This window comes from Botryllus schlosseri, chromosome 5 (genome assembly GCF_051294905.1).
Source record: "Botryllus schlosseri isolate E-star chromosome 5, Bs_hap1, whole genome shotgun sequence".
Classification (NCBI taxonomy): Eukaryota; Metazoa; Chordata; class Ascidiacea; order Stolidobranchia; family Styelidae; genus Botryllus; species Botryllus schlosseri.
This window is the reverse complement of record NC_137240.1, coordinates 23,344,968-23,364,220: the sequence shown is the minus strand read 5'-3', so window position 1 is coordinate 23,364,220 and position 19,253 is coordinate 23,344,968. Positions and strand designations below refer to the sequence as shown.

The following is a 19,253-nucleotide window of genomic DNA, read 5'->3' as shown; positions in this document are numbered from 1 at the left end:
TAATCCATCAGATCATTAATCCGTATGCATGTGGTATAGCCATATGTCTTGAAACTCAAGATATTTGCACTGTGCCATAGAGCGAAGTAATCCAATCCAGGCAATCAATCAAGTAATCCAGGCCCCGGGACAGTTTGTTTCACCCTCACTTGGCAGCATGACAGAATGATCAATAACTTGTAATATAGGTGTAGAGGTCCAAGTATTTTGAATTGTTTAACTGAGAAGTCATACAATAGCTTAGGATATTTAATATATATATGGTATGTAGCACATTGCATGAATTCATAACACATCAACGTACTGGCACTGGCAGTCATTGTCTCTTAGGCCTAAAAATAGCAGTATCCTATATATATTGCAATCGATATCAATCATCAAAATGCTGCAATGATTACCAACTACCGCTACAATACAACTATAGTATACTATCCACACCTAACTTAATGCTGCAATAAATATCATGAAGTTAATGTCCTGCAATGTCGAATTTTGTGTCATAAAATCATAGTTGACTACCAAATAACGGCTGCAATGTCGATCATTTTGACGCAAGGAGTTTACATAGTTCATGAATCAAAGACATCCAACATATTTGAATCCTTGCGCATCTCCATGACACTTGCGAACGTTTACAGCCCGAAAACGATATTATACTGTATCCGAAATACGGCTACGTTAACGACGTATTTCTGCGTAATTCTGACGATATCATTCTATGTGCTTTGTACAGGATTGACATCTAGCATAGGTAAATCTCTGATGACTTCTACAACAAATTTCCGAAACGTTTACAACCAGAAATCAACAGTACACTATGCGATATTTAGCACTGAAGCAGGTGCGCGAGAAAGTAGCTTGCTAACCAATTTGTTGTTGCTATGCGTATCTAGTCACGTGATCGAAGTCCTGCAAAAGGCCTATTGGTAAAAATGCTGGAGTCGGAGTCGGTATGTTTAAAGACCCAGGAGTCGGAGTCGGAGTCGTAATCGGTATATTGAAAATGTGTGGAGTGTGAGTTGGAGCCGGAGTCGGTGGTAATATTTACCTACTCCACAGCCCTGGTTATACTGTTTAGTGAGCCAGCGCCAAGCGCGAAAATTTTCGATAATTCATGATAAAACCGGCCAATAAGATCAGGAATTACTATAGATTGCTATCAATTTCTTGTCGTCTCTGCTCACGTAATCAGATTTACCGGTAGAGCTGAGTGAGCGGTGTCTTGGAAACTGTAGGGCCCGTAAATAATAATTAAACATCTTCCGGTGGGCGGACCCCTTGGTATGACTTCGTTACATGATGTTATTTCGTGACTTCCTGTCTGCTATATCAAAAAATATAGAAACACCCAAACGTTCTAAACTAAAATATCGCACGATTTAAAATTGGCATTTCTTCACTTGCGTATAATTTTTTCCCTGCGGGATGGTATTTGCCTTGTGAGGTAGATTGCCAAAACAGGAACATTAGGCGCCAGCGCCAGTCATTTATCTGCCTATGGAAAATTAAACCTATATGTATTTTGTAGCCTATATAACGAAGTTTTCGGTTAGCATAAGGGCACTCCTTTTTGATCAAGGTTTTCCCGCCTTGGAGTCGCATGTTGCATGGCCTAAAACTTTTTATGTCCTGGTGCGTCGTGGCGCGATAATGGCCAACGCCGATATGCCCATTTCTATAAATCTTGCATATTTGTTCTTGGGGGAAGAATACCCAATAATCAAGACAGTTGGCAACATGAAATCTCGCGAAGCGCGAATTTTTTTTGAAAAAGTTGCATAAATTCTCAAAAAATACTCTATAATTCATGCTAAGTCATGAACTAATTCTGGGGCCCCTTCGAGCTGCCCCCCCTATCGGGGGGTCTGTGGTACGGCACTTACGGTCCTGCATATAACTACATGCTTCAACAAAATTGAGTCCTCAACTGTAAAAAACTTCGTGATTCATGCGACAAGAAAATACCTGCTCGCACTGTTCACTGATTTACATAACACTGGTTGGTTCTTACAAGTCGGCCGTTAGCTATTTTGACTCGCTTGTGAATCGCACAATACCGTTTGCGAATCGTCATGGTGACTTTTGAAGGTGTTGTGATATCAAAGTTTTATCAGTAGTGTTTTCGGAGCAGTTTTGGAGTGAATTTTTAGTTCTCAAATCTAAAAAAGATATCTGGCATTTAAATATTGTCGAATAGTTGAAAATCCAAAACGCCACCGCGAGCCGCACAATGATCTCGCGGGCCGCGTGTTTGAGACTCCTGCTTTAGTCTGCTCATCTCCGGTGCGGACTGCGGAAACAAGCGTGAGTCACGCTTCAATGGCTAGGCCATCTGTGAGTTGTTGTTTTCGCTACTCGCTGGACGCTCGATGCTGCATTTGCAGCAATGCCTTGCCAAGTCAGCTGGGATGATGTTGTGTTCGAATTGTAGGCAATGTCTGATGTCTGTCGAATATTCCTTCAGCCGATAGTCCATTGTAAACAGGTATAGCATTAACACAGCAGATATTAGTTGCTGCTGTGACTCGCCAAAAAAGCGAAAAAGTGTATAGGCGTTCCGACAGTCGACGAGCATGTCCACATTCAAGTCGAAATACAAGCAATTACTGCTAAATGAATACAGACGTCCATCTTCAAGATTACCGGACCACGACTGACCTATCGATCTCGCTTCCCATGACATCAAGATAGCGTAATGGTTAAGCGCCCGGTTTCTTGATCGGTAGGTCGTGGGTTCGATTCCCGGCCGGGTCAGACCAAAGACCTGATTAGTAACACTGGTATCCATGGCTTCCCTGCTTGGCGCTCATGCATTACTGGGATAGCATGGAGGGGTGGTGCATGACTTAGAAAGCTGTAAAGGCTATATCTGCACTTCCTTGTCCAGCGGCATATGCACATCATGCACTCATGGTATGCATATGCGCAGATCGTGTGTATGTGTATCATGAGTCGGTGTATATGCCGCAAAAACATCAAGGACAAAAATAAACTACGTCCTTGCCTTTCCTTCCATGCCGCGGTATTCTTGTCGCTTTCTTTTTCTATACTGTCTTCTTTACTTTCCTTCAGTGTGCATGCCTCCTATTTACATCGCCTAGGCCAAGGTGGGTGTCTGATTCCATAGACTACTCCAAGTCGCTTCGACATCTTCCTGTCTATTCATTGTATTGCATTTTTTGTGGTGTATTGAACTGATAAAATTGCTAATAAACCAGTGATGATGATGATGATGATAATACAGATACAGCATGTTTGATGAGTGTTGACCACTGTAAATTGCTAAATCGACGCCCAATTGATGAATATCCTGTTTTATAATTTAGTCACTTTTACCTCCAATTATTCATATTTATAATCTACTGACCATGAGATTGAAACATCCACTTCCTGACTTCCTAGGGACTGCTACAGTATCGTAGTTTGTTTTTGTGGCGGAAGGGTTTCTTTCATAGAATAATTGAGTAATTATGCCGTTAACGGAAATTTGCGCGTGACGTTCCACTCACCATTCCACTCGGGCCGACAAGTATGTTTTTCCTAATCATTCATGCTGGGGTTTACAACTTGGTGACGTTGGTTTAAATTGTATTTTGCAGATATATATTTCTCCAATTATATACCTTAGCACTGCCTGGAAGAAATATGAATAGCAGTAACAGTCCATGGGATGCAATTGTTGTTACCTGTAAAACAAGACAACATGCTGACTCAGTGAAGCAAGGTAATGTGTAGGCCTAGCCCCTATAATATGAAACACCTTGATGAAGATGAAGAGCAGCCAAGCCCCTATGGAATCTCCGTTCATTTTTTGAAATAAATTCTGCGTGATGAGAGCTTTTCTGCATAGAATTATTAAGTAATCGAACAGAAAGTTCTGCGTGACGTTGCCACCAATTCCACTCTGGTAAAATAGTATTGTTAGTACTTAGTAACTATACATTGGTCTAGCAAGTTTAATAGGAAATTATTTTTCAAATAATCATCTGACAACCCTTTCTTTCAGTAAAGGTAGTTTCTTATATTATTAATGGCAAGTTCTAATTGTAAACACTTTTGTGTTTCATGTGTGTTTAGGGTAATTCCAGCCCAAATCAACAGAATTATTTTCAAAAGATAACCCTATGGTCATGGATTTTCTTCAAATCGCACACAAAGGGAGACATTGATCGTCTGATCAGAAAAAACTTGATTTTATCAAAATCGGACAAGCCTTCAAGATTTTATCGCAATAAGAAAAATACCACTTTTTGCGTTCGTTGAACCATGTCAAAATGGCTTTTCTGAACAACTTATTTTGCAGTTATGTTTACATATAATGGGCTTGAGTTTTCGCGGGTGAATCAATGTTTTTGTGACCTCTGTTAACTGAACTTTAAATGTAAATAATAATTTGCTTGATATTCCAAAAGGTTATGGGTCAAATGAGCAGTGACAGTTGAACCCCCCAAGAAATCAGTCATGCGTGACACAATTTTCTGGGTCGAATTGTGATAAAAGGTATACTCTAAATTTATTGAGTAAGGTATCATATGAAAGCTGAGAATAAATACAATGCAGTAAAAGGAATCCCAATAGTGATTTCAAGGATATAAGCAGTTTAATAGCCTGAAAACTATGATCATGCTATTTCCCCTGTGTCTAAAGGTATTTTGGGTGGTATAATTTATACAGCTGCTTGGTTTTTGATAGGTTACGACCATTACTTGATTAAGTATATGTATTAGCTAGCACTATCCATTTCATTGCATGGTACAAGTGATATCAGACATTTAATCATACTATTATTCAGTCAAAAATACAAATACAGAGACAGCCGACTGAGTGCCTAGTTCTATACTTCACATTACATTTCACTCTGACATCTCTGAGTAACTAATATACATAGACAGTCATGGTAAAATGATCAGTAAAAGGACAACTTTTGTGCTACACTCTGATTACCAGGCACTGTTTATGACCTAGTACAGTGGTTCTCAACCTTTTTGTCTTCGCGGACCCCTTTTGGCCGTCACGGACCCGGGGACCATCTCAAGTTTTAGTACAAATTTATCTCAATAATCCTGCAACAGTAATCCGTCTTGTGCAAATAACAATTGTACGCTAGTGATAAACACCAACAAAATGACTTGTCCTGAAAACAACATTTTACTATATGTAGAAATTGGGTAGACTTTTATCATTTCAAAGCAAAGTCTGCAGCTGCATTTCTTGAAATACGTGGTCGTGTCTTGAAAATCCGTGCCTTTGATTTGATAAAAAGATAGGAGTTGGCGGAGGTAATATAATTATGTGTAATGCTTCCGACAATACCTTTCGGTATATAATCGCAGCATATATGGCACCAAAGGAAAAAATGGATTTCGTGACGAGGTTTAAATTTTAAACGACTCTTCACTAATTTGCTGCCTGACAACCTCAAATCCAAAATGTTTCGAAACCTGATTGATGTCAACCTGATTAACCCCCCGAAAATGCTTCGCGGACCCCCGGTTGAGAACCACTGACCTATAAGTAGTTGAAGTATTGTTGTCATCACAATATTTGGGGATATTCTCAAAAATATTTTCTCAAGCAGAGAACTGTTCATACACTTACAAAGAATAACTCCTATGGAACCAAATCTTATGTGCCTAGTGTAGTTATCAAAATTATATTTTTCAACCATATTATCGCCTCAACAATCGGTCAAATCTCATACAGGTAAATTACATAGCATACTGGTAGAGCAATCATTCACTCATTTGGCCAGTCAACACTTGCAAAACATCAAAATTTGGAAATTGATTTCACAGAATTGTGAAAACGCCCAACGAGCAAGTTTACTCAAATCTGTTCACAGATTCTCAATAAAATTCTTCCGGGAACAGCTACATTTCCTGTACAACACCAGGGTTGTTACCATGTCACAATCTTCCGAGTCACTAGTCACTCTCACTTTTATAGTTTTGACTCGAGTCGAGTCATTTTCAATTCCCACCGTGTCAAGTAGCCCGAGTTTCAAGTCAGTGAGTAGAGGGATGATGACTCGAGTCCGACTTATCAATCCGGTTTAACCTATTTTTCCCAACTCTGCTAAAGTGATATAAAATGGCACGGATTCATAATATTGTAATTTTCCTCAGTCCTAACATTTTCTGGCCCTATTTTCCAAGTATCAAGACTGATAGACGAAATATCAATAATGTGGTGAATTTACGATTCTTCAAAGTTACAATGAATTGTCTTTCTTGGCCGTCCTAGTCTCGAGTCATGAATAATGACTCGAATACAAGTCGAGTCAATACACAAATTGACTTGAGTCAGGTCATTTTAAACGTTTAAAAAAAATGACTCGAGTCAAGTTCAGTGACTATAGTCATTACAACCCTTTACAGCACTTCCGTTGTTACACGAATTCTTAGCTTATCACTTGCAGGTACGTTGATATTTTTTGTTAATTTGAATAGATCACAAGATTTCAGTTGCAGTTTTGTAGCTTTGTGATTGTGATGATATAAAGTGGTTTGTAGTTGATGCTTGTCTCTGTTGATCAAGCTTATACTATAAAAAGTATTGCTGCAAATGTAACCCTGACATACTTCTGTACTACATTTCTAGTCAGAACACAGCAAAAGTTTAAAATATGTAAGGATATAGTTCTCATTGAAAAGTTCACATAAGCATTCCATCCTTATGCCGGGTCAGAGTCGTCAAATCCCATGTTTTTAAATCACAGATGTGACATTGAGCTTTCAAGTTTGCAAGATAAATCTTTGCCACTTACAAAGAATAACTCCCATGAAACCAAATCATATGTGCCTAGGGTAGTTATTAAAATTATATTTTTCAACCATGCACAGCTGCTATACCGCCAGACTGTTTGAAGATTTCATTTATAGAAATGATGGTATGTAGCTAAATAATCTATGCACAACTCACTTTATATTCCTGCTTTTTATATTTCATATTTTAGTAAGCCCTGCCCCAAGCTATTTAATATGCTTAATGAAGCATTAATCAATCATACATGTCAAGAATGTGTATAAAATATATAACTAAAAATACCTTTGGACACATGGAAAATACCTGAATATAGTTTTCTTGCTATAAGGCAGCTTAGATCCTTGAAATCACTAGTGGCATTGCTTTTATTGGACAGTGCTCATTCTTAGCTTTCTGTGTGATTTTGTGAACTGACTTACCTCGGACGGTGATCATAGCGCGTGCGACTGATTGATTGCTCGTTGATTGGTTCGAATGGTGTTGCTTTATGGTCGTGAATATTGGCACACAGAGCTCGTGTGACCCGTGGAGAGAGAGGTCGTTTTGTTGTTGTTGCGTTGCGTTGCCGTTATGGCATTCTCTGTTTTCATCTTTTAAATATACTTCGCACAAGCTATCGCGGCCCATCGACGATAATGGCCAGTTTCAAGGTGACGGATGTGTTGACGCGGTATGATGGAGCGGGTGATATAGCAACAACAACAATCGTAATCCCGATGTTTCTCGACGGTGACGCATTTGCCGTGTACGACCAGTTACCGGAGACTGAAAAGAGGGACGAACATCGAATCGGAGAGGCTCTGTTGCGTGCCTTCGCATGTGCTCAGCTTTCGGCGTATGGGGAATTCAAGACGAGGGTGTTGAATAAAGAGGAATCGGTCGACGTTTTCCTTGCCGACTTGAGACGATTAGCAAAGTTGGCGGGTATCGGTCAAAACGACGACGAACGGCTGTTGAAATTATCTTTCGTCTTGGGGTTGCCGAAACGTGTGTCTGTTCAGATAAGGGCGACACCAAAGGCGGAGCAGTTAAAATTTACTGAGGTGCTATCGATAGCACGTGCCCTCGTTACCGATCATGGGTTGGATGGTGCAGAGATGAGCGCCGTTGCCAGTTCATTAGATGGAGAGAAGAGATGAGAGTCGGGAGAGAGATGGAGAGAAGTGATGAGAAGCGGAGAGAGATGGAGAGAAGAGATGAGAGACGATTATGAATGGTGATGAAGAGTGATATTCATCACGGGGGAATGTGTGATTTTGTGAACTGACTTACCTCGGACGGTGATCATAGCGCGTGCGACTGATTGATTGCTCGTTGATTGGTTCGAATGGTGTTGCTTTATGGTCGTGAATATTGGCACACAGAGCTCGTGTGACCCGTGGAGAGAGAGGTCGTTTTGTTGTTGTTGCGTTGCGTTGCCGTTATGGCATTCTCTGTTTTCATCTTTTAAATATACTTCGCACACTTTCATATGACACCTTACTCAATAAATTTGAAGTATACCTTTTTTCACAATTCAGCCTGGAAAAATTCATCACGCATGACTGATTTTACTTCTGCCTCACCTTTAGCCCCCCTTTTAACCCCAAGCGGATAGGTTATTATCATAATAAAAATATTCAAAATGAGTGTTAGGCTATGTACTTTCTGAAAATGTACTCCATTCAAAGCCATAGAAAAAGACTAATTTACATTAAAATTCTAAAGTTCATGTTCCAAAAATCATACCTTTTCACGGTTGACTGAGCACAAAAAGTGCTCTTTTTCAAATCCCCATAAATTCTAAACCGCTGAATGGATTTTCGCAAAATAACTTTTGTTCAGTTTGAAATATGTCTACGTTGCTGGGGAATTGCATTTGATGTTTATTTTGAAACAAGTGGTTATCTGCATCAGTTGATTTGGGCTGGAATTACCCTTTATTAAATCTTTGACTGGTCATCTGTCGCAGCTAATTGACAGGTGGTCAAGTGCTATGTCCAATCTACTGTTTACAATTGTTTTTGGTTATGTCTGATGTAAGGCATTGTGCAATCTTTGATATCGGTGGTTCTTAACCTCTTCTCCTCCAGCGCCATTCCCATATTTGAACAACTGTAGAAAAACAATGTGTATAACGTTGAAGTCCGGTCGGTCTTTTCTGGTTGGGACTTCACAGTATTCTCAGCATCATTGATCAAAATCTATCAATATCTTCATCACGGTGGAAGCAAGAAAGGTCATTTAACACAGGACTTGGAGGAACCAGGCGTAGTGTAAAATTCCACTCATTTTTCAGAATCTTCCTTGAAATGTCTCACCATTCCATATCAGTGAATAATAAAATGACTCCCCTCATCTCCATATTATGCTTGGTCCGACTCTTTCACGCCTGTGCTGCGACTGCGACTTCCTGTAGCCGGTATTAAATTTCAATTAGTAGCAATAGTGTCAGTACCTATCCAAAGTTTTGGTACTGTAGCAATGATAGGACCCATGCTTTCTAGCTGATTCAAAGATAATTACTTTCAAATTTGATGTATGTAATGCTATATCGAGCTCCCGTGCCCCACTTCCAAAATATGGCCATTTTCAACCATCCAAACTACAAGAAATATTCAGAAGCCTTGTGCAAAGGGCTTCGGATCAATTCTTCATGCAGGCCTATCACCCGCACACAATCTTCATCAAGGCAAAATATCCTTCACCCCATCAATATTCGTGATACGATATCTATTCTTGTTGATTGGTATCGGCTATTAGGTATAATTTCGCCTTGATACTTGATTCTCATGTTTTCTGTAGCCTATTAGACCACTGTATATGACTGAAATTAATGAAAAGACTTGGCATAATAGTAATAATAAAATATGAACTGCCGTTTGTTTTCCCTGTTTTCGTTCAATATAGTATAAGTCAAATGTATGCCTTGATTGAGACATTGTGAGTGACATATTATTGTGTAATAGAATGCTATTATGTCCACAAGTATTGCATATAGCCTATTTTATCTTGCTTTCGAAGACCTAGATGAATTCTTGAAATTAGCAATGTGCAATAACAGTAACAGGTTTGTCTTCACAGCAAGCTATTTACAAATGGGCTCACACTATACTAGTGGTTCCCAACCTCTAGCGAAAAACTTCACGTCCCCCTTATCGTTATATCGCAAAATCCAACCGGGATGCCAGCAACCTCAACAGATAGTTTGATGGCATGGAAGGTTATGCCTGTTGACGAGAGAATTGAAAAATATGAAATTCGGTCTATATATAGAGAAACACGCGTGAATTAGAGGTAAATCGCGCAGGACGCGAAAACATTTTTCAGTTGATCGCTTCTTTGCACCCCCCTCAGATGCTTTCACGCCCCCCCCAGGTTGGGAGCCACTGCACTATACTAATATATATGTTATCATTGCTTACCAGAGTTACAACTACGTCAAAAAATTGGCTTCTTTCCAAATGATGTGATCTTGCTTTGTGTCGAGGATCCGCAAGAAGGCCTGGGCAGTGGTGGGGCATCTCTAAACGCCTTGCTGGTCATAACTGAGCTTTTGTCTGCAAGAAACAAGTTGTCGGTATGTGTCGCTTGTACTTGTTGACATTTGTCCTATAGCCTATTGCGTGTTAGACGTTAGGCCATACTAAGTTGATAACGGAACATCGTATTCACAGGAACTGTTTGTGTTTGGTTGCAATTCAAGTTGACTAGGCATACTTCCTACTTCTCAAGAGCTTTCCTTCATGAATGAATGGCAGTTTCAATTTTCGATATCATACTGGGGCAACTCGGTAGAGCAGCCTATTTATCACACAGTAGGCTATTTGCTATTAGTAGCATTCAGATTTATGAGTCTTCAAACTTGTTAAACCACGAAGCGATAATTTTCTAATTTCAGCGATCATAATCCATTTAAGATATCTTTCTAATTATTTTCAAATTCTTGTAATGGTAACGGTAAATAATTGTATCAAATAGTCTACCATTCAAAATCTAGAATGTTACGAAGTTTGTGAAATTAAAGGTTACAGTATTCAGTGACCTAATGCTGCAATTTTCTGTAACCTCGAATGTTGCGAGACCTGTAATCTTGAATTATTGTCAGGTTGTCTGATCGGAGTATTTTCTATTTAAGATTATCTCGGCTGATATTCTCAAAGATTCTCGGATTCTCATCATTCATCTGGTCGGTGACTATCTTTTTTACCTATGCTTCGTTTCGTTACCTGACACATCTCCATAGTTCGGTCAATAGGTATCAGTAGGATGCTATATTTGCCAATGTATTTTCACAGACGCACCAGAGTATTAATTCTTGAAATTTTCTTGACTTCTCATGGAGTAATCTTTCAGAGTGCTCTACTTACTGTTTTACTTGCTAAATTTGTTGGATAGGGTTAGCAATACATCAATGTCAAGCATGTACTTGTACACTGTACAGTACACGTAAAGAGCAAAAATGTCATGATAATTCTGATTTCGGTGATGTGTTGAATTTAACTGGTTTTGACTCGGGTCTTCATCCAAATATATATATTTATCAAATTAACATATTACCGAATATTATATCTTTATATACATTCATCCAATCCAGATATGTTCCCGCTTGAAGCTTTAATACGTTGCTCTTCCAGGGTAGGCTATACTCTCATGATCCATGTGGAAGGGCGTTCGTGGCGCTACCTGTAGTCAGCAAGCAAGAAGAGATGACTCATGTCATAACAAATTTTGATGCAATTTACAATCTTATTACTAATCAAGTGAGTAGTGTTAAATCTATCACACCACCATGTATTTGAATTACAGTATATATGCCATGAACTGACATAACTGGGTTTGAAATAAATTGTTGTTTAGTAAGTTTAAATTAGGTAGACCTTTACACAGTGTACTGTAGGCCAACATGTAACTATTGTGTAATCTTTAACATACTGTTAATTAGGAGTTACTGATGCATTTCAAATATTACTTGTTTTATTTCATGTCTTTTTGTTGTTTTCCAGTTCAATGCCAAGTCCCCACCTGGAGTATGGATTTGCAGCAGCGATATGATATATCAAATGCCACTGGAAGCAGGTTTGTTTTAAATGCGTCATTTCTTGATTTGTGTCCTAACTGGAATCATTTTTAGAACTTGATTTTGATTGCCCGAACATATGGGAAGGAGTTTGCTGTATATCCTTTCCTGCTGACATTGATTATGCTCGCAAACATGGCGTGTATCGGATCGATGAAATGGTAAACTTGCTTTGGATTAATTCCAAGTATGCAGATTTGCTGAACTTTAAGATGGACTCATAGGCGCCGAACGCTAATTTTCCTTAGGCATGCGAGTTCGATGACGTCACAAAGGAATGACGTCATGATCCGACGGAATTGATAATTAGGGATAATATAGCATCAATTCATGAGAGTTGAGTGCCTGCATAAATGCCGATTATGCAATATCTTCGTGTTAACAAACTTGCGCGTATGATAAGCTTGTCAACGAGTCCGGAAGTGCTGTCAATTAGCGAGTTCCTGATCGCTAGCGGAACAATTAAATACACCGCTTATCAACGCGTATTACGTAACCTCGGCGACGATTTGCGCAAGGCAAAATGTCAGAGTTGTTATGGAATCAGTTCTATAATGGCACGGACTTCAGGTTGTTCAAACCTTTCTCGTCTTTTACAACTCAAGCCTTGACAGTTGACACACATCTTCTGATGGTTATGTTTAGGTATTAGCGGAATTCACTTACGCATGCACGGCGCACTCACAATCGCACCTGTCTGCGGACATTCGATGTTATTCAGGTCAGCGATGTCGCTCTTTAATTACAATCGCTAACCAACAAACACCTAACGGCATTGTCACCAAGCCATCGAGAGATTGGAACTAACGCATGGTAGGCTCGAGAGATGGGAGCCAACGCATGCTCGGCTCTAGACGTGATAGTTGACCAGCGATGATATCTTTCGTACCAGGCCTGTTGCAGATGCGATTGTGTAGGCAAGCGATAATATCGTGCGCGCCAATGCAGATGCGATAGTGCAGGCAGCGATGGCACCGGGCCTACTGCTGATGTGATTTCATGCTCAAGCAAGTGAAACTAGGCTTGTCGGAGACACGATAAAGCAGGCAAGCGTCCCAAACGATGATTGCCGAGCGCACGGCAATCAATGACACAATTTCGCGATCATCTCAGCGGGAGATCGCGTCGCGTTACATTGTGCACAGACAAATCTCGTTAATTGGCAACGTGCTTGTAGCTAATTGGCCGCGCGCAACGGGTTACCTCACTCACATAAGCGGTAGCAGGTAATGTCGTAAACGGAAATACATTACGATTCGTTCTAAATAACACTCTCGGGGTTTATGCCGATTCATGCCAAACCGAATTCTAGGCATGCCGCATGCCTAAAAAAATGTCTAGGCATGCCTGGCATGCCTTGCATGCCCAGGTTCGGCGCCTATGGATGGACTGGTCGGGTGGAAATGGGCTATAGACATTCGGGCTGTACAAAAATATTATTTTTTCAAATTTTACTGGGTACCGTACTTGATAAAATTTCCAGGTTACCTAAAAAAAATGCTGCACACAAATTTTGCCTCAATTCCAACCAGCTTTGCTAGCTGTGGAAAAGTTTTGATTTATTTAATCAAAATAAATATATAAAATTTACCGGTTACCCCATTTACTGGTTACTGGTTACCCCATGAAATTGTTAGGTTGTCTGAAAAAAACGATGCACAACAAATTTTGCTCAATTCCAATCCGTGGAAGCGAAGTTATTGGAGGACAAAATTTGGGAATTGAAAGAAATAGTGTTCGCAATGGCAAATTCTTTAATTATTTATTATAGACCTAACCACTTTAAATACTATGATTTGAAATCCTAAATTTTGAACTTCAATAATCTGTTTTTACGGGTTGGAATTGAGCTAAAAGTAGTGTGCAGCGTTTTCTTAGGCAACCCAACAATTTTATCAAGTAGCCAGTGAAATCTGAGAAATCTGAGGTTTAATATCAACACATCAGACTTTGAAACATTTAGATTTTTCTCGTGATGAGAATAGTTTGCATGCACCTGAAGGTTCAGACGTAATTTGTGGTAGTATTGACCAATACGGAACTACTGCTTTTTACTTCTATGCCTCGCATTTTCAGAATACCGTCTGTGACATCATCTACCAAGGCAGCGAGGATGAAATAAGATCATGCCTGATTGACGAAAGTCAGGTGTCGCTCGTTTCGGGAATTGTATACTTTTCTAGTGAGGTATGGCTGATTTTGGTGAGAAGAATTACATAGAACGGACTAGAAATTGAGTTAAGAACACGCCTATCTCCATTCTGTTGACATCAAAGCACTTGAAAAGCTAAGAGTGAATCAATCAATTTAACATGAAATTTCATCCGGTATGACCATTGTGAAGCTTAATAGGCCTATCAGCCAATTAACGAGCAGTGAATTAAACTGCCAAAGCTTATGATAATTAGTTTTGTGCACATATCGCGCGATTCTGTCTGGGCGATTACACGTCAAGGCAATACATATCAGCTAATTCTTCCTCCATGGAGTGCTATTACAATAGCTGACGCCGTATTAGCTAGTGAGGAATAATGATGTGAGGCACAAGGGAATTGCTTATTTTGAACAGCAACAGCAATATTTGGAAACTGAAATAAATTTTAGCATTTCAGAATGCTTTGCTTAGCGTTCTTTCGAAATCTGAAATCAAGTCGCGGGCCGCATGAGGGCTGCGTGATGGTGACCCCTGTTATAAGGGCACTTATAACGGCCGTACAGCATCTCAGTCTGTAAATGTTATGTTGAATTATAGTCCACCCCCATACTATATTAAATAGAGAATTATCATTAATTTACTTGAATAACCGTTATGACTGAATCGTTGCAGTAGTTTAGAAATGGCATAGCGCCACCTATGCATCGACACATTAAAATCAAAAAATACAAAATTTTGAACTTTGTTCGTCAACATTTAATGAATTGGTTTGCCTCAAGTTTCAAAGATACTTACTTTATCCCAACACTGGTAAATATTAAAGTATTCAGTGTTATTTCTATGAAACGGCGATCAACAGCGCGATTGTGACATGACTACTTCATCAAGAGATTAAAAAAGCAGACCTGTCGGTACTCATTTATTGAAGAGTAACGGATTGTAAATGTGTAATATGCGAATCTGAATGGCATTGTACTCATTTTAGTGTTACTCCAATTTTCTAGCGACAAGACTTGGTTGAATGAGCATGGTTGGATTCAGGGGTTACTGATTGTTTGTTTTACGGAAAGCCACCAAGTTTGTCTTTTCACATCGGCACACATGAGTGAACTTTAAGATTACACAAGAGCACTCCCTGCAGTCATACTGTTGCATCTAGTCCATACACTTTGGCTGGATATGGATGTATTGAACAGGTGCTAACTCCACCCTATTCTTTTCCAAAACGAGCCAATAAGTTCATTACCAAAGGTTGAATGACAAGGAGAAACATTTGCTTAGGACATCACAAATGGAATATAATTTACAAGCTGCATACCGTGATTATGAACATTGTCCGATATTGCACATCCGGTCAACCTGTTCTGAAGCATAAACTGGCGTATTTATTGTGATAGCTAATCATCGTTCATTATAACGCGGATCTGGTGCACCCCATCTGAGCGGTACACCCTTCAAAAATTATGGCACACCCGGCAGTGTACGATACACCCGGTTAAAGAGCCCTGGTGTAGCGTTAAACCACTGGTATGATATTTTATTACCCGTGCTGCACTCACTCGAGCCATGCAGTAGAATGTAGTCGTGAAGTAGTGTTCACGTGTAATAAAAGCAGTATGACAGCCTGTGCATTGTCGCGACCTTATCAATAAGAAATCCGATTTCTACTAAAGACACAACGATTCGATATTAGCACGCTGCGTTACCATTTTTCTCTGTGTTACCGATCAACTTATTTGAAGGAGGAAGCTTCCCGTTCAAACGAATTGAATGAATTCACTTGTGTCGCAGCATAATTTGTCAAAATATTAAGTCATTTACGTAATCCAATGCCTTGTTACGCTGACAGTGCGACATTTCGGGGGTGCTCAATTCGCATGTAGACTCAACATTGTATAGTTTTGATGACAAGATGCAATGCGGTATAGATAATTACAAGTGCTACCCTTCAAGAAAGCTCGCATCAAATCAGCAATTCATACCAGGGTTGTAATGACTGTAGTCCGGACTCGACTCGAGTCATTGGTGACTGGACTAGTAGCCTACTCTAGTCATTGTGCATGATTCGAACCAAGTCATATGACTCGAGACTAGGACGGCCAAGACCGACATTTCATTGTAACTTTGGAGAGTAGTAAAGTTGCCACATTATTGGTATTTCGTTCATCAGTCCTGATACAGAAATTGTTAGACTGAGGAGAATTGCTGCAATATGAATGCGATTCATTCTGTATCACTTGAGCAGAGATAAAAATAGTGGGTTTAACCGGATTGAACTGAACAGTGACCATAATGACTTAGACTCTTACTCGAGTAAGAACGCTATGACTTGGACTCAACCCTCTACTAGCTGACTTGGACTCGGACTTGACTCGGTGGTGAATTGAAAATGAGTCGACTTGACTCGAGGGAAAACTATAAAAGTGAGATTGACTTGTGACTCGGAACCTTGTGACTTGTTTCCAATCCTGATTCATACGCTGTCACAGTAGGTCTGACACTGCGTCGCGCAACGGTTTCGTAATTGTAACGGCGTTTAGGACTACATTGCTGTATTTCCAGTTTTAATTTGGCAAAGTAGCATATTGTTTGAGCAACAATATTGCACGGGAATGAATTCCGATTCGCATGCACACACAATAACACACCAATGTCCAATTTCTCGCTGTGATTAAAAAGAAGACGATAGCTTCTTAATTCCTGTAAACGCCATGATGTGGTTTGCGATGTTTACGATTCAATTTGGAGATGGTAGTTCGCCTTGTATTTAATGGTTAGTGTTGAACATGCCAATATATCATGTGTCATTAATTTGCTCTAATAAGCAGTGGTACGTATCGTTTTTTCAAATGGCACAGCTGGGCTGTGATGATACCTGCTCAGCGAAATCGTGGGTTGTCGCATGCAACCCGCGATAATTAAAGCGTGGCATACCCAGGTTCTGTGTCTATAAATGTCACGGCCTGTGATCCATTCCATGATATGCACTACCTGGTCATAGTCTTGGACCACGCTAGTATATTGCGTTCAATTTGAAATAAGTAGCCTACCGGTATGTCATGTTACTAATACTAAACTACACCATCCTAATTCATTCTAGTTACTTGTCTTTGTTCTACTGTTGTAATATAAATCCCCTTATTAACACAAATATGTAATAATTCACAGATGGCTGGGAAGATGCTATCACTTCATAGTTGGTCACCCGTTGATGCTTGCACGTACATGGGTTTGGATAGTGGTCAAGAACCAATCCAGGTATTGTATTTAACATTGGACATCCAAGATTTTGGCCAGGTTTTGGTCGGATTTGGATATACGATTTAACTATTTCGAATTGGATATTGACGTTGACGTGAATTTTCCAGTAGCCTACTGTTCACTTTTGAGCAAATATCAATCATAACAGGAATTGGAGTTCGACATGATGCAAAATGAATGGCCTCAAATGTTTTGAGGCCATGGAACGATTTTGCTCAATTTCCATCTTAACGAATTCCGAATTACCTCTTGGGGATAGTTATCAATGTGGTAAGAACTGCTGGATTAAGTCATAATCATGGCAAAGAAAAAAGTGATCACGTAATTTTACAGCCCAAGTTTATAGCACAGGGTGATTACAATTGCGGCATCGCATCGTTGGTTCGGGAAAGTAGATCATATACTGCCAGACTGAGAACCCCTGCGCTAGGTAATAAATGTTTCATCAAATTACCGTGATATCCAGAAGCAGTCATGTTTTTCTTGTGTACCAGTTCGTGAATACTCGCATATTCAAGATATATCGTGACCTTATTTATAGATCTCCCTATATTTCGACATTCTTCTCTGCATGGCTAGCGACATTGATTATGAGGACTTCGTACATGGCAATCGGAGTAATTCGTTCGGTCATGGCAGTTCGGCCAACAAAAAGGGCAATATGGAAATGGTTCGCAAAATCCTATGGGAATGCCTGAGAGGCGCGCCCATCAAAGCAGGTATGCTTTAATTCTCTATTTTCTACCTTTTAAAAGGGTTTTATTTCATGGGTATTGTGTGAAATCAATCTCTTCAGGCACAAAATCTTACCATTTCGCGATCTCTATTGCTAAAGGGATAGTTGAGTGAGTTGAACCACCACCTGGTGATTTAGAAAAACGGTGTTTCTAATTGCTTGTTACAATTCGACATTGCATGCTGGTGCTGGTGAACTAGCCGTAAATTTTGTATGCAAATTTATAGGTGTTCCATTTCAAGGATATCTAGTATGTAGAGTTGAATATATATCCTCAGAGTTCCGACAGTATGAATGTATAGTTTGGCGGTTTGTTGCAATACAAACCGAATATATATTAATGAAATCTTATGTAACTTGATCGTGATGCATCCACTATATTGTACCACAAGAGAAAGTTCAGGTTTTGGCATTTATTCTGTATAGATTACTTTTATTATGAGATCATATGCAGACATTCACTATTATTTATTGTACAGCATTTGACTAGTCTGCTCCTGCCGGGCATATCATATTCATACCTTGCGGCATATATAGGCCTGCCTTAGCTGAGATATCGCCTATTGCTGTATGAGCTGTATCACTGTTCATTGACGATAGATATACCATGACCTGGTGGTCTGATTAGAGTTCCAGCCCATTACAACCGATACCAATAAGGTAGAAAGCATACCATTCTTGTGATTCATCTGGTTGCAAGTAATTTACTAGTTCTCCAATGAAATGGCTTAACCACAGGATGTGTTACTTCCTTATGTTGGTATTGTCATTGTATAGGTTCTATCAATGAGACCACAATTCTAGTGTTTTATATATATCCGTTGTTGCGAATAACGGCCAAGCTTTCACGCGACATCGCCGGGCATGGGGGTGATTAGGCTACTGCATCAATGTGCTAATGAGCACATTTGAGTTTGAGACCTCCGATTTAAACTGATAGAAACTAGATAAGTGCATCCCGACCCACGAGCCGCGGTTCAAAGGCAGCCTTCTTACGGGTCTGGAGTGGTTGACCTCGAATTATGCCACAAAAATATAACAGACGTCACTTGTTTGTTTCCATGAATAGTTATAGTCATTTTCTGTATATGAATGCTAAAATGAAGGATATTAGTTGTGTCTAGAGCCATTCGAGACCGCTTCTGTAAACCAGGAAAGAGTAGCGTCAAACGCATGGATGAATACCCCCATCAAACAAGGATATATCTCGAGTTCTGCTGGTCGTAGACCGTTATATATCGCCTCTTTGAAGAGTAAATTGCGACACAATTTTACTA

The 19,253-nt window shown here is 39.7% G+C and overlaps 1 protein-coding gene across 1 annotated transcript in view; it reads left to right on the top strand.

Annotated features, from left to right (window-relative positions):
* The first annotated feature begins 2,302 nt into the window (after nucleotides 1-2,302).
* LOC145439424 (L-fucose kinase-like) overlaps nucleotides 2,303-19,253 on the top strand; it is a 38,958-nt gene continuing 22,007 nt past the window's right edge. Inside the window, exons 1-10 of the mRNA XM_080316905.1 lie at nucleotides 2,303-3,529; nucleotides 3,600-3,724; nucleotides 10,173-10,324; nucleotides 10,883-10,933; nucleotides 11,382-11,507; nucleotides 11,751-11,823; nucleotides 11,879-11,985; nucleotides 13,901-14,011; nucleotides 17,148-17,237; nucleotides 17,782-17,959. Coding sequence (XP_080173031.1) covers nucleotides 3,646-3,724; nucleotides 10,173-10,324; nucleotides 10,883-10,933; nucleotides 11,382-11,507; nucleotides 11,751-11,823; nucleotides 11,879-11,985; nucleotides 13,901-14,011; nucleotides 17,148-17,237; nucleotides 17,782-17,959 — 967 coding nt within the window. The 5' untranslated portion in view covers nucleotides 2,303-3,529; nucleotides 3,600-3,645. The remainder of the gene's footprint in view (nucleotides 3,530-3,599; nucleotides 3,725-10,172; nucleotides 10,325-10,882; nucleotides 10,934-11,381; nucleotides 11,508-11,750; nucleotides 11,824-11,878; nucleotides 11,986-13,900; nucleotides 14,012-17,147; nucleotides 17,238-17,781; nucleotides 17,960-19,253) is intronic.